The 15,935-nt window shown below is 34.9% G+C and overlaps 1 protein-coding gene across 2 annotated transcripts in view; it reads left to right on the top strand.

Annotated features, from left to right (window-relative positions):
* LOC129257272 (protein LMBR1L-like) overlaps positions 1–14,669 on the top strand; it is a 32,935-nt gene extending 18,266 nt beyond the window's left edge. Inside the window, exons 6-12 of one of the 2 annotated variants that reach the window (XR_010293076.1) lie at positions 1,388–1,456; positions 2,290–2,427; positions 6,256–6,491; positions 7,321–7,394; positions 10,074–10,231; positions 10,629–12,812; positions 12,896–14,669. Coding sequence is in view for 1 of the 2 variants with exons in the window: in XM_064097018.1 (XP_063953088.1) it covers positions 1,388–1,456; positions 2,290–2,427; positions 6,256–6,491; positions 7,321–7,394; positions 10,074–10,231; positions 10,629–10,900 (947 nt within the window). In the remaining variant the exon portion in view is untranslated. Of the gene's footprint in view, positions 1–1,387; positions 1,457–2,289; positions 2,428–6,255; positions 6,492–7,320; positions 7,395–10,073; positions 10,232–10,628 lie in introns of both variants that reach the window. The other variant, XM_064097018.1, reaches the window with a different exon arrangement.
* The last annotated feature ends 1,266 nt before the right edge of the window (positions 14,670–15,935 follow it).

Below are 15,935 nucleotides of genomic sequence, written 5' to 3' on the forward strand. Positions count from 1 at the left end.
AAAATTGAATTGACAACTGATTTAGTGCATTAGATATTTATTGCTGCAACTTATTTCATTACAAGGGAGACATATTATTCACACAAGTATGAAATAATGAAAAATACGGTTTTATGTAATAACATAAGAAAACGGAAAGTGGGGATGTGACATCATCAGCCCACCTAATGAATATTCATGACGACTGTTTTCACAAAATATTGCTAAACTTTAAACTTCCTTTATTATTTGTTATCCGATTTTAATGAAATTTTCGGCATTTTGCTCAGTGATTTCTACTCTATGTATTAAGATATAAATATTTTCAGCCCGGACCATCCCTTTAACAAGTATTGGGAACAAAACGATACCCTTGGCAAGTATTCCCTGCATTGAACCCCTAAACGAGTACAGCAATATTTTAGTTATGTCACGGACGTCGGTCGTTGGTTTTACCATTACCTACATCATTGGGTATAGTACATCCCAAACTCCAAAACCTTGCGCAAATCGGACTCTAAACAAGTAGTGTTGACGGGGCAAAAAGTACATCCTTTATAAAACATTTTAGTCCTTTTTATACCCTCGCAAATTTGACCCTTAACAAATATCTTTCCTAGTGAAATAGATACCCTCTTTTCATTATTTTAGTGTTTTTGACACCCTTATTATGTTACGTACGTAACATGCCCTATCTTGAAAAAGACATCCTTTTTACATGTTTTTTTGGTCGCGCATGGTATCCACTCGTCAATGTAAGTGGCCCCCCCCCCCCCCCCCCCGGCAGTGAACTTAATTTCATTAATTGTGAAAGGCTTATCTTTTGTCAGATAACTGTTGGATGATAATTATTTAAAAGTCAGGAAATGTTATTTCCCTTGTCAAGTGCTGTTATTATTATTGATTCCTAGTGTGTAAAGAATTAAACAAAAACTTGTACAACCAGAGATTGGTAGCAGTATAAGTTGTTTCACATGATAGAAGAACTATTTGGACAAGAAAATTAGTTTAATTTGCGAAGAGTTGTGTATCAAGTATTAAACACCTCCATATTTGTGGAATTTTATTAAGATTGTTTTCAAAACTCGAGGGGGTATTTCCAATCCACTTTAGAAATAAAAAGACATTACATAGAAATGTTTAGTGAAAAGCTTAAATATATATTTTGGTCTTTGGGAGAGTTTTTGAAATTTGACTATAATGTCTTTGGCTTTGCATTATGTGATACAGGTTCTTATTAACATCCTGATGCCCTGTCAAAATTACTTGCACATGATCTGAAATACACACCCTGCAAACAACAGGGTGATTAGAAATAGTTCCATAAGGATCACTTGATATGTTTATTTCTGCTAGTTAGTTATAATTCAAAGATACATGTAAGATTATAACCTTTTTTTTCCTACAGGAGTTTCAACATCATATGTCCCGTATTTGTATTCATGTATGGCTCTGTTGGGAGTTCTAATGTTACTCAGTAAGTATTCCATGATATAATATTGATGTTTGTTCCTCAATTCTTTTATTTGGAGAAGGTGGAGTAGAGTGTACTGTCTAGTCATATAAAACAAAATTAATGTGGGCAAAACCAAAGGGCACTTTTTGAAAATAACCCCCCCCCCCCCCGAACTTGTTATGGGATAATATGAAAATTAGCCTAATTAGAATTGGGGAACAAATTGCATACATTAAATGAATAATTATTGACAATGCCAAGTCTATAATAACAAAATGATGATAGTTTACAGTTTCAGTTTTTAGTCATGCACACAAATTGAAACTTGTCAGTAACGAAGTTGTGATTTGTAGGAAGCATAATTGATCAATCGGGTTTTGCAATCTACCAACCTTGGTTTGAAACCAAATTTTGATTTGTCCTTTAAACCTTTCTAACTATGATATTTAATGCTTGCTATAGGCCTACTGTTCAGGCATGCACAAAGTCCATGGATTATGCATAGAGCTATTACAGAATAGCTCCATGGATTATGTAACTATAACCTGAAAACACTACCATTCAGGCATGTGACCTCCTACAGTGAGTGAAACACCAAGCATACATGTAGACAAAATTGGAGTTGTACAAAGAGTTTGATTTTTCATGACCTATGGCATAGCTTATTTATCATATTCATGTTTGATAAGTAATTGAATTTTAATCTGTAGTTGTAACTTTAGAAACTGATTTGAAATACCATTACTTGTGCCTTCCAAATTTGATGATTGTGATTATTGAATGATATACAAACACAGGACTGAGGACCGAGAAAGAAGAATGTAACTTCAAGTTCAAACTTTTATTTTGTTCAGTTTCAACACCGTTGGGATTTGCACGATTATTCTCTGTGATCGGTAAACTGGTTGTGAAACCACAATTTATGGAAAACATCGACGAAGAGTTCCACACAGCAAAGTTTGAGGAAGAAGACATTTTAAGAAAAATAGAAGGTAAGATAATGGGTCTTCCATTGCATGATATTCAAGTCAAAAAATACATTTTACGTGCATTATATGATATATAAACATTTTCAAAATAATTGAACACAAACCTTGATGGAAGAGGCAGATCCACTGCAATGTAATTATAAATTCAGAAATTTAAAGCAAACATTTCTTTATTCAAGTTGGATACATGTCAGAGAAAGAGAGAGAGGCGGGCAGGCTCAAATAATACATAGTGGGGACAGTAGGGAAAGAAAGCCAACATATTTACAGAAAGAGAGAGAGGGGAACTGGTGTAGGAATAAATAACAAAACAATTGAAACAAGTACTGATATTTTAATCAATACATCTGTGAAAGATAAACATTGAAATGTGTTTACCATTTGTTCAATTGTTAAAACAGTATACATGTGATGTATGTAATCTTGATTTCCATTTATCCAATTCTAAAAAAAAATGAGGTCAAGACTTCGAGAGCAGATACTACTCTTTATGTTTAGGACATTTTGAGAACTATTGTTTAAAATGTAAACAATGATGAAGTACAAAGAGCAAGTCTTGGTTTCTTTCGCTCAGAGTCACCTTCACTGTGTATAATATTAGGGTCTATACAGTATTCATCCTTTGTAAAAACAGGGCATAAATTATTAATTTAGTGATAAATAATTGTTCCTACTCTGCATATTGAATGTGAAAGGGTATCAATATTTCTATCAATTGATTTCTTTTAACAGCCCTCTCATGTTCTAATCATTTTGTTTTATTCAAACCGGGGGGGGGGGGGGGGGGGTACTTAGATTTGGTTTGGACGGGGTGTGCGGCTGAAGGTTCAAAACCCATACCCATATTTATGGGTCATTTTGGCTAAAAAGGTACCCATTATTAGGGATTGATTACAGGGGCAGGGCCAGGATTTTCCAAAGGGGCGGGGGATACATTTTCCCCTGAAAAATTTGACAAGCAAAAAAAAAAGGTTATCACCCAAAATGTAAGGTCATTTCTTATCTGCACCTAAAGGCCACTGCACACCTTACGACTGTTCGCGATCCGATTTCGGAACAAATCGCTCTTTGCTCATTTTCTGAAAATGTGAATGGAACATATCATTTTATTTGAGGTTAAAATTAATTGAAAGAATGCTGATTAATATAACCATTTTGAAAGATTGCAAACCTTTAATTTGGAGTAAAGGCCAAATTAGTTTCAAATCGTACGACTGCTATGATGTCATTACGACTAGATATTAAATTTGCTTTTATTCTAAGAAGGATGATAGCATAGTCACATATTTGAACATAGGTATTCGTACGATGATTTCAAACATTACACAGTAAGATATTCCAAGTCTCAATATTAGCATCAAATTCTACAACATTTTGTTCAGAAATCGGGTCGCAGACCAATCGTAAGGTGTGCGGTCGCCTTAAGACATTGGAGGAGAACATGGACCCATGTTTAAGGCCAGTGTCTAAAAATTGGCGCCATGGTTATGGATTTTCCAGCATAAAACCATACCCCATGTTTAGGGATTTCTTCCAAAAAAGCAACCCATTCCAGCGGCACATCCCTGTATGCCTTATTTTGTGAGTACCCTCCCCCCCCCCTGGATTCAAACATTGTAGCCCCATCAGCAGTTAAATACTGTTTCACTATGGGCCCTGTATAGTATGGCGTGAAGAAGGTGGGGGGGGGGGCACAGGAAGCTCATCCCTGCTGAAGGGAATGAAACCTAGGTTAACCATCATTATGTACCTCCTGTTTTCTTCTCAACTATCTACATATTTTCATATTATTAAAATATTTGTCCAGTATTTAATTCATGTACACCTTTTTTATAATTAGCTAGACAAAGCTCATTATTATTTTTGTAAATGGCATACAGATGGGGGGGGTTTGGGGGGCCTCTTACGACCAAGAAAATGAGAGAGAAGGGTGAAATATAATATTTTCTGAATATTATTTAAATCTATCACAAAATTGTAATTTTGTGATAAAAATGTCAACATATGTGCTTGCTAATGAATTTTTTAACATGATATTTTATATCATATCTAGCCCCTCAAAAATTTTGGCTCATTTCGCCACTGTTTTTGTAAATAGCCAAAGTGCCAGGGCTACTTTGAATACCATCAGCTCAGCTCAAGTCTTAATTACTATTTAATCTTGTTTTTTTACCCTGAATAATAATGTACATTGTGATGATATGCATTCTAGAATGATTACAAATAATTTTTGCTTCTCATTACAACATTCTTACCACAACTGTACACTTCAAAGTATCTGGTATTCCTGTTTCCCAATAAATTGTTATCAATAATTCAAACTTCCACAAAGTTACGAATTGATATTCTGTAATAAATTTGTTTACTCTATATATGTGTGCACTCAGTTTCCAATACATTGCACATGCTTTCAAACTAAAGAGATTCTATAATAAAATCTCCTTGGTTTGAAGGTTAAATTGTGTTGAATACAACTGGCCTTACAAATATTCAGCCTTGATATATTTTCTTTTCTAGCACTGGTATGGATTGGTCAGAGCTCTTTAAAATGTCAGTTATATATTTGTAAATCTTTGGAAGGTCTGTACCATAGATAGTGATATTTGACAGTGAATAACTTTATTTTTATTTTTTGAAAGCTGATGCAAATCTACCCTTTGTAAATAGAATTTTGTCTGCATAATGGCTTGAATAATGTTAATCTTTATCTTTCTTTGGAAGGGCATTTTCACAGCGAAATCAGTAACTTAATAATGTGATAGTAAATTTAAAGAAAATGAACGAAATATGCATGATTTGAGTTGAAATGAAATGAAAGAAGCAATAGAAATATAAAAACTTGTTAATCTTATATTAAAAGAACAAGTTCCTAGTATGATATTTCTAGTCATATTTTTAAAACAAAAACCCTTTAATATGATTGTTTCATTTTTACTCTTACCTTCATATTGAATGTGAAAAACAAAAACAAAAGTCAAAACCAAAACTAATTTGATACTCCACACATACAATTTCATTGTCCATATATCAACTAGTATTTTATGAGCTCATTAACTATAGTTTCCCCTGGAGACTTATTACACAAAGCTGAATACAGGTGTACATTGGTAATCATTAGGTTTTATTTCTAGTATCAATGCATGAAGTATTCTAAGGTATTTTAAACATTGTTGCATGATTTCAATTTGGTAATAGACCATTAAAATTGAAGGTCTGTCAGATAAATTTTTGGAATTATATTTTCACATTCAAACGTTTTATGAAGTCTGATGATTGGACTGCTAGCCAACCCCCCCCCCCCCTTTGAAAAAAAAACACACACATGGACATATGGCTCACCTCCATGTATCAGATTGTTTATAGCAGATTCACATGATAGACCCTGTCTAATTTAGTACTTTCTTCCTGTTTCCTCAATGTGACCTATATGATATCAACTTTTGTTTCTGTCAGTATCAAACTTTAGAGATATATCCCTTGTCACGATTAAATGACAGGCCAGTTAATTTCATAATTGTACAAAGTACTTGAAGATAGATTTAAATAAAATTTAAAAAACGGATTTATGGAATCCAACACGAGTAATTGCTTTGGAAGTAGCAAAATGCAGTAAAATTAGTAATTTGACAGATTTTAAAAGCCATAATCATTGCACATGCCAACATGCAATTATTAGCTTAAACAAGGGAATTGTCAAAATTTGCTTTAAAGAGAGAACAGCAATTTCACCTTTTTTCTTTTAATAGAAAAAAACAACTAATATTCTAGCTCATATTCTTGATTTGCATAGTGTGCTGATGAATTATGTTCCTTTTTGTTTGTTTCTCACAGTGGACCAAGATTTAGCAAACGGTCATCTCTCACAGCTACGAGAGCGTCTTTCGGATGTCACACATGAGCGGAAGATCCTGGAGCGAAGACGTAGAGCATCTTCTTTCCAGCGCATTGTTGGATATCCTCTGGTTTGGATCTTGTTATTCCTACTCACTGTACTCTCTTTGTGCATGGTAGGATGGAATATTGTAAGATTATTGTTTGGGATTGGAGCCTTGCCTGTCAACATCACGGTAAGTACATAAACTTTAAATCTGCTATTGAATCTAAGCGTGGTCAATTTTGCTTCCAAGAAATTCAAATTCTAAGAATAATATGGTAAAATAGTTTGTTGTCATCTGAAAAAAGAAATGTGAACAAAATATCAGATTGATAAAAGTGGATTATGACTTGCTGCCTAAACACACAAGCACCTGGATGGTTTGCTAACAATAACCCCCCCCCCCCCCTCATGCAGTGGGCTAATAAATCACTGTTTTAATGGTCTTAATTGTACAGCTGTCCCAATGATTTTTCCTCCTTAATGGTGCCACTTGGGACCATTTCATAATCCAAAAATTCTATTCCATCTTTCAATAATTATCAGCTGCAGTTTTAGAAATTATGCCAGGGGTGTAACATAAAGAGATACTTAGATATTTACAAGTGATTGTAAGTTTTTGTATATAGTTTGCCTTAAATTTTGTAGACTTATAGTTGCATTGAATACAATTATACATGGTATTGAATGGCATGAAAGTTTTATTGTTTTCTAGATCTAGATTGTATGTGTTCAGTTCTTGTGAATCATATCATGATATACATGTATAGGCCTATGCCAGAGATTGTTTCTTTTGCTCTGGTAACCATTATAAAACCTGTTCATTTCAAGGGAACATATTTCCTTGGTATTCACTTGAGGAAAGCTTTGCAAATAGTGTCTTACTATGATAATCTTGTAGCTTGAAGTGTGATTCATTAATTTTCGTACCATTACTGGCTAGATCAGCAGTAATGTTTTTAGTTTATGATTGTGCATTCCTGAGAGGATATTGATCTTAAATTATTATTTATTTTTTACAGGAGGCCGGTCTTGGGAAAGTGTCTTTGTCAAAGTTTGGTGCTTTAGGAGCACTGCTTGAAGTCTGTCTTATTTTGTATCCTTTTTGTATATCCAAATCCTCATATTGGCAAAGTTGCTTCAAGGGGACAGGTGTAGTTGTAAAGCTCTCCATATATTTTTTACACAAATTTCATATTTTCATCAAGGTGCAGCATGTCTCCCAATGAGTTCAAGATATATCATATGGAAAATTAATTTGACACGGCTTATTTTGAGTTCACAAAACACACGCAGCATCTTTATAGATGATTTAGAAATGTGAAATTTTGTTTATGAATTAAATTCATAGTTGTACTAAACCTGCCATTTTTAAGCAACATTACTAATTTAATCATAGAAATTCAATTGAACTTTCAATTTTTCTTAACTTTCTCATTGTGTAAAATAATTTGTATGGAACTTTTTTTTAAATTGCTTCTCTCAATCCATTTTTGTCTCGCCTGCGTAGCGGAGCGAGACATAGGTATCACTATTTCCGGCGTCGGCGTCGTCGTCATCAACAATTGTGTTGTACACCCAATAACTTTCTATAGCTTCGAGGTGGGATCACCAAATTCATACCAGAGGTCCATCTCATGAAGGCACAGGTCAAGTTCGAATATGAGTCGAATTTGAATAAGGTCAAAGGTCAATTAACTTTCCATGACTGGCACTGTGCTATGTTGTACACATAATAACTTTCTATATCTTCGAGGTGGGATCACCAAATTCATACCAGAGGTCCATCTCCTGAAGGCACAGGTCAAGTTCGAATGAGTCGAAATGTGAATAAGGTCAAAGAACTTTCCATGACTGGCACTGTGCTGTGTTGTACACAAAATAACTTTCTATAGCTTCGAGGTGAGATCGCCATATTCATAACAGAGGTCCATCTCTTGAAGGTGCAGGTCAAGTTCATATGTGAGCCGAATTTGAATAAGGTCAAAGGTCAATGAACTTTCCATGACTGGCACTGTGCTGTGCTGTACACACAATAACTTTCTATATCTTCGAGGTAGGATTGCCAAATTCATACAAGAGGTCCATCTTTTGAAGGTGCAGGTCAAGTTCGAAAGTGAGTTGAATTTGATTAAGGTCAAAGGTCAATGAACTTTCCATGACTGGCACTGTGCTGTGTTGTACACAATAACTTTTTATATCTTTGAGGTAGGATTGCCAAATTCATACAAGAGGTCCATCTCTTGAAGGTGCAGGTCAAGTTCAAATGTGAGTTGAATTTGATGAAGGTCAAAGGTCAATGAGCTTTCCATGACTGGCACTGTGCTATTTTGTACACACAATAACTTTCTATAGCTTCGAGGTGGGATCGCCAAACTCGTAACAGAGGTCCGTCTCTTGAAGGTGCAGGTCAGGTTCGAATGTGAGTTGAATTTGATTAAGGTCAAAGGTCAATGAACTTTCACACTACTTTGTTCCTCTAGTGACATGAACTTTATAATTTTATACTTTTTAACACTAACATTTTACTTCAGAACTCAGTACTCTCTATACCTGAACCAGATTTTGTATTTTACTTGTTTATTCTTTAAAAACTGTTATTTATTTAATGAGCTATAGTTCTTGGCACCATTTATAATATTCACACAAATTTGCCAATGGTACAATAGAAAAGCTGTCAAAGTTTCTTAAATGTTACCCTTCAGATTTGACATGCAGTCTCTTCATGACTGCAATATGCAGGCGAGACAACGCTTGGCGTTTGCCTTGTTTTTTTCAATTGAAATGGATATTTCCTCAGGGTTTTATTTTCCTGTAATGGTAATACGCAGATAAAGATGAGAAATGATATTACAGATTGCTCTATACAGTGCAGTGCATTGTAATCGCACATTTGAATCCTGCTTACCTGTCCCCTTCACTTCTTATTGTAGCTACTGAAAAGGAGAATTCCTTTGAATTAGCTTGACGTAGATATTTTAATGACCCTGCTGTGATGTTAGTAGTCTTGTAAATGTCATTGGCATATGTTTCTTGAAATGTTTTTAGGCTTCTCCACCCCACTCAATACCTTTCTGCAGTGAGGGTGGGTTTTTTTTTTTGGGGGGGGGGGGAGTGAAGGACGAATTGTATTTACAAATCTGCAACAGCATCAAAGCAGCTTTCGGAATATTTTCATTTTTGAAAGAAAAGCAAATAAGATTATTTGTATTCCTTTGCCTGAAAAAGGCGATGCCAGAGGCATTATGTTTTTTGGTCATCCATCAGTCCCATATCTGTTTAACTTATAGATCCAACATGTAAATTAGATTATGAATGAATTTGACAGTGTGATTTGTGTTTTTTATATGTATTAGAAGTTCATATTTTGCATCATTTGAAGTATGGCATGAATTTTTCAAGGCTCCATCTTTACAATGTGTGATATAGCATTTAGAGTCATTTAGCTCTCATTTCAAAGTTACCAGGTCTCTTTAAGATAATGAGTGTGTACAATTACAAGTGTAATAACTTCTCAATTGAAATTCCTAGTGCTTTTTGGAGGGTAATCTTCACTCCAAAGTCCATTGGAAATGATTCCCTCAGGTTGCTTCAATGAAAACCATGCAGATGATTTCTCAGTAGTCAGCCATAGCCAACCTCCAATCATTCTCTTTCGCTTTTACTTATATTACTGTTTGATGCCTCTTTTTATGCTACTATGATTGCATTTGATACTACATGAATAAGATTGTTGACACATCTCTTGAAGTTATTATCCTTGACTTGAGTATAGTTATCTAATGCTTGCCTCTATGGTAGGTCTCTATGGTATTCCCGTCTTCAAAACACTTGTTCCTAAGAGGAGAGATACACCCATGACTAAGCTTATTGCAAACTGCCTTGTAGTACTCATCTTGAGCTCAGCTCTGCCAGTCTTATCAAAAATGCTTGGTAAGTACTTACTGATGATGATGATGATGATGAGTGATGATGATGATGATGGTAGTGGTGGTGGTGGTTATGATGATGATGATGATATTGATAATGTTCCCATAACAAAATCTGTTTTAATTTAATCAGTTGATCTTTTGAGCAAAATGTGCATGCAACAATAGAGACAATAATCCTGAATGGCCATTGCCATTTTGCAGTTGATAGCCATAGTTTTGCAGTGCCGCTATGGCTGAAAGTGGACGTGCAAGTTTTATAAATGTGGATGTTATTGTTTTGTTATTGTTGCTTAATATACATGTACTCTCATCAAATTGATCACAGGTTATCATTGGAGTCAATGACAATTGTATGCTGAATAAAACTGTGTTAAATTTTCTTCTGCTTACATCCCCAGGTATAACAAATTTTGACCTCCTCGGAGAGTACGGAAGATTAAACTCACTCCACAATTTTTACATGGTGTTGGCCTACAATGCAACGTTTGGCGTGGCGACTTCGTCTTGCCTCGTTAACAAGTTCACTGCGTCAGTACGGAATTACATTGTAAACAACGTGCGAGTGTATGTCCACAAGATGCGCAGGACCACAAAACTGCGGCCGGCGTGGAAAGCGGTCAATGTCGTCGCGACGGCAAATGGGACTGCAACAGGAAGCAAGAATGACTGAATGGAAACCAAGATACAGTATCTATCTTCTGCACAGTTTTTTTCTTTATGGCACTTTTCAGGATGTAAAATGTCTTTACCAGTGGAGGTTCTAGATCTTGATAACCGCATGTAGGTATGCTATTAGCTACCTGAAGAGACTATGCTTTAGGAGGAATCACTAATCGACCTGCATGTTGGACAAAGCGATGTTTACACATAGGCTGAAAGCAGATAACAGACTGTCACATCAATTGCTGCATTGTTCGTGTTTCTTGGTTTTTATTGTGTTGTTTTCCTTAATGTGTGTGATTTTGATGAAAATTGTGATCATTATTGTTGCCAAAGTATGTCTTTATCAATTTCTTTTCATTAGAATAGGTGTTGGGGATTGTATTTCTATTTGATACAGGTCATATTAACAAAATTGTTGCAAGTCAAATAGCAGTGATCTATCTATCAGAAACCAAATGCAAGGCTACATCTTGAATTCTTAAATACTTAAATAAGTATAAGAATGTAGGAATTGGTGAATTGACCAATTAAACATGAGACTAGAAGCTCATTCTGAACATACATATGATATAGTTACCATAACATAATGACATATATGTTAATAGCTGGTTTCCAGTGGTAACACCACACTGACCACAGCTTTAAACAAAGAGTCAAATTCATATCATTTTGAATTGGGACCAATGTTGATGCAACTTTGTGTGAGATTCCTTTTTTTTTAGATGAAATCGAACTAGATACATGTAAGTTCTAATATGGAAATATAAATTTCAATAAAGAATATTTATTCTATTAATGTAATAAAAATAACGTTACAATTGTGTTTTTATTGACCCAAAGTCACCAAAAAACAAAAATTAACTCATATTATTTAAAGATAAAATAATCAACCCAAGGTTCAAACACATGATGTGACATAATTTTAACCTATTGGCTAAATGTAACACATGCATGTTAAAACTTTGCCACTCACACAGTTTGGTAAATACCATATTATTTACACACTTATGAACATAACACACCTTTGTGCAATGCATGTTTCAACTCCTAAGAGTTAAATTTAGCCAATGGGTTAAAATTAAGCGACTTTGGCACTATCAGTCCATTATTGTTCAACAAAAACTTTAAATGGCTACAATGTGTTTATTTCCAGAGAACCGTCATCTTATGTTCATTTACACCCAGTGTTTGATAAGTTTTAATCACCCAAATTTTTTTTGTGTTCATTTAAAATAGTATTAAATGTTATACACTCTCCTATAGATAAAATAGACAATCGTTATGATCAACAAAATACTGAATGATAATTAGACTGGCTAAATACCAGTCCCATCTTGCCATTATCAATTATGATAAATATTGTATTATTATGTGTTGTGTGAAAGTGTATAAAGATGAAAATGAATTTGACAAGGTTTTGTTTTCTAATGTTAATTTGATATTTTGTAGTGCAGGTAAAGCATTTTGTAGTACAGCACTTGTACCATGTACAATGAAGTTTAAGGAGAGTACACATTGGACCAATGGGATGTATTTCATTGCGTTTCGAAACTTCACAATACAGCTGTTTTTATACATGCATTTATGTGTATAACAATATCACAAGTAATATTTTTGTACCTTGGTTTTTGCTAATTTTAGAATATATAATCACCTCTGTTTACGAAAAGCCATATGCTGCTAGTATATCAACACTGCTCAACATGTATATGAGTGATTTTCATATTTTCTTTTGTCGATAAGTATTCATATATACTACTTGACGTGTTCTATCTCTTTTCTTTTGAATATTTTAATGGAATATTGGAAATCCACTTACATGTATGTTCATTGGTAGATCCAGCTGGGTTAGGAACAATACCATTTCACTCGCCATATTGTTTGTGCACAGTGAAATTTATTATGTCTTATCCAGCTGAATCCGCTCCTGATATTGCATTTTCTAAAAGTTGTTGTGTAGTTATTTAACGGTATTGATAGTGCATTTCTAAATCTTTCAGACATTTTGGTCATTGCAAAATATCCTTGTGCATTCCACCATTTATGCAAATACCAACTTTTTTGTAAGAAATCAGAGTGAACTGATGACTATAAGTTTCCAGTGCTTTGTTTTGCATGGCAGAATGGCTTTGAGGAAGGGGGTTTCATCTATGGTTCAGTTATTGTTGATAAAAGCATATTATGAGTTAGATATTAGAACAGGGGTGTCTGAGCATAACTTCAACTAAAATAATCAAACTCGATGATTCAACTGCAAAGTCATATTTTTTAAAAGAACAATTGAGATATTTTTTTATATAATGAAGTTTTGTTCTGAACAACAAATTTGAAAGAGCAATTTCTGTTGAACCCTGAGAAAAACTAAATATGTCAGTCTGTTCTTCAAGAACAAAATTTAGGTTATGTGTATAACTCCATTGCCATCTTGAGGCATGGCCACCATCATCCTTTAATTCTTTCCAGACTATGAAATGTAATCAACCTTCTAAACAACTCTAATTGAATGGGAATGATTGGAAAACAAAACCACTGCCATCTCCATTTTCTCCCTTTTAATTCATTGTGGAAGAAGTAAATCCTCCAATAAATCTCAAAATGTTTTTTTTTTTAAATTTCTATATCATTTTAGATTCTCTCTTTAGTCTTGGCCGAGTAACTCTTCTAAATGAAAGACAATATTGGACCATCATTTGAATACTCCTGGATATTTTGTTGTTATTTGCTGTTTCACTTACTGTCCAACCATGAGGCAAACTCTGCATGCACCATTCCATAAGAAGAAATGCTATCACCTTGATGTTGGTTATTTCTACCTTTTGAATTTTGCGAGAGTACATTTTATCAAGATAATATATCAGGTATAAATCAAACACAATGGGATTATTTACTGTTTTTCTGTGTTTAATCGTCCATCCAATAAGCTTTGTGGTTTTCGAACATATTACGTTGATACTCTTATCATCCTTGCATTGAAATGTTTGTTGGATAATTTGCCAATACATATTAAGGAAAATCTTATATTGTGTGAACCTGCCCATTACAGAAAGGGGCCAAATCAAGTATCTGATCACTCTGGATGCAATACTAGTACTCTGATTCAGAAGACCTAGAGCTAATGTTTGGTGTATGTATGAAGACCATGTCTTGATGGTGCGAGCTACAATGTAGCTACATCACGAAACCGATAGACCAGACAGGTTTTTTTTTTGTCATATTCTACATTTATATATGTATTTTGTCCAGTAACTTCAGCACTTTTCCATTGTATAGGGCCTCAAAACAGCAAATACAGTGACTGATATCCTATAAATTTACATCCTTCTCAGTATTATTTCTTATTTAAATGTTGTGCTTCGGATGATGAATGTTTGAAGTAAGAATTTGTTGAATTTTTCATTTTGTTACAATTATCAAGATTGAAAAGCCTTACATGTAAATAGTGGTTCATCTTTAATGAATCTTGAGTTTGGTGTCTGAAATATTTGTAGTTAAGAGTCATTTTGGGCTCATGCTTTTCTTGTAGTTTTTCTTTTGAAATTATATGTGTAGATGCTGCTGTTCAAACATTCAAACATATGGATGTAATTTGATTATACAACTCATTTTGACAACAACAAAAAAGATTGTTTGACAAATCACACACCCTCTCTCTCCCTTGATTGAATTCATTTTGGAGGAGGGTCTGTGGGTATTGATGGATCATATTAGGGTAACTTAAAATATATTTATTGTTTTACAGTGAACAAGAGAGAGGGAATATACTGATAAAAATGATTTCTTTCATAAAATTGACAATCCATTTTATTAAGCTATATATCACATATTCCATGGACTCAGTACTTTTAAGCCCATTAGTACTTCTTTGATGTAATATTTGTGATTTATTTTCCCCTCTTCCTCTATTGATTTTGTTAATTAAAATAGTTGCATGGTTTTCTTTTATTCTCCCTTCAGCTCAGCAGATCTTGAGACTATCTTAACTAAACACAACAGAAGAAGATTAACTCTCCTAAATAGCAGTTGACATTTACAATGAAATGGTTTGGGCAAAATAATCTAGGAGTGATTTTACATCAGTAATAAACTTCTATGTGGAAATGAGATTACTGCGATGTGGCATATATGACTGGGCAAATTTTGAATGCAAATTTTTTGCAATTATGACTCACAAAAAAAAAAGAAATTACTGATTTTTTTTTGACAAAGCACTGCTGATTTATGGTAAGAACATGAAAGTTGTAGCAATGGCATGGTTGCTGCTACGATCTTACTTAAGGCCTGGTCACACCGTCTGAACTTTGTTGGAGCGTTCCTTGAACACTAGGGAGAGGAGGCCAAATTTCGACAACGCTTGTCACCGCGCACAAAATGGGGAAAAAATAACCAACACGGGCGTTGCTTTAGCAGTGCACCGCTAAAGCATTCAGCGTTGGTTTAGCGGTGACGCGAGCGTTGATAGAGCAGCATTCTACGCATGCGGGTGTTGGCTCGGCGGGTGTTGGCTGGCGGGGGTTTAATGTTGGTAATATTTTTGACTACGAAGCTGAACGGATCGCTTTGATGAAAGTTCTGATAGATTCCAAATGGGCTCCTGGTCCATTTCTTCCCGTATTTATAGTCAAATGCTGGTCTTGTTCGGACACTTCCATACTAACGCCATGCAAACCAAAGTTCACCGCAATGGATCACTGCTTCAACACCCGACACCGTTCCAGCAATCCGTGTCCGCTCGTAAAACGCTTAAAACCCCTCCACCAAAGTTTGTGCAATGTTTAATCACCACCTGGGCAAAGCAGCATTGGTCCAGCGTTCAAGATTCTTGCGGACCCAAGAGTCCACAAACTTTCATCTAGCGGTGCCAAATATTGACTGGGTGTTGTTGGAGCAGTGGTGAACTTTGCCGGAGCGGGAAATTGCCTGCTCCTCACCGCTCGCAATATTTTGTGCAGCCCAAAACTTTCAGAGGGACCATCAGCGGTGGCCGAGTGTATATAGTGTACACTGCTCCAGGAATGCTCCAGCAAAGTTTTGGCAGTGTGACC

This window comes from Lytechinus pictus, chromosome 3 (assembly GCF_037042905.1).
Source record: "Lytechinus pictus isolate F3 Inbred chromosome 3, Lp3.0, whole genome shotgun sequence".
In the NCBI taxonomy this organism is placed as follows: domain Eukaryota; kingdom Metazoa; phylum Echinodermata; class Echinoidea; order Temnopleuroida; family Toxopneustidae; genus Lytechinus; species Lytechinus pictus.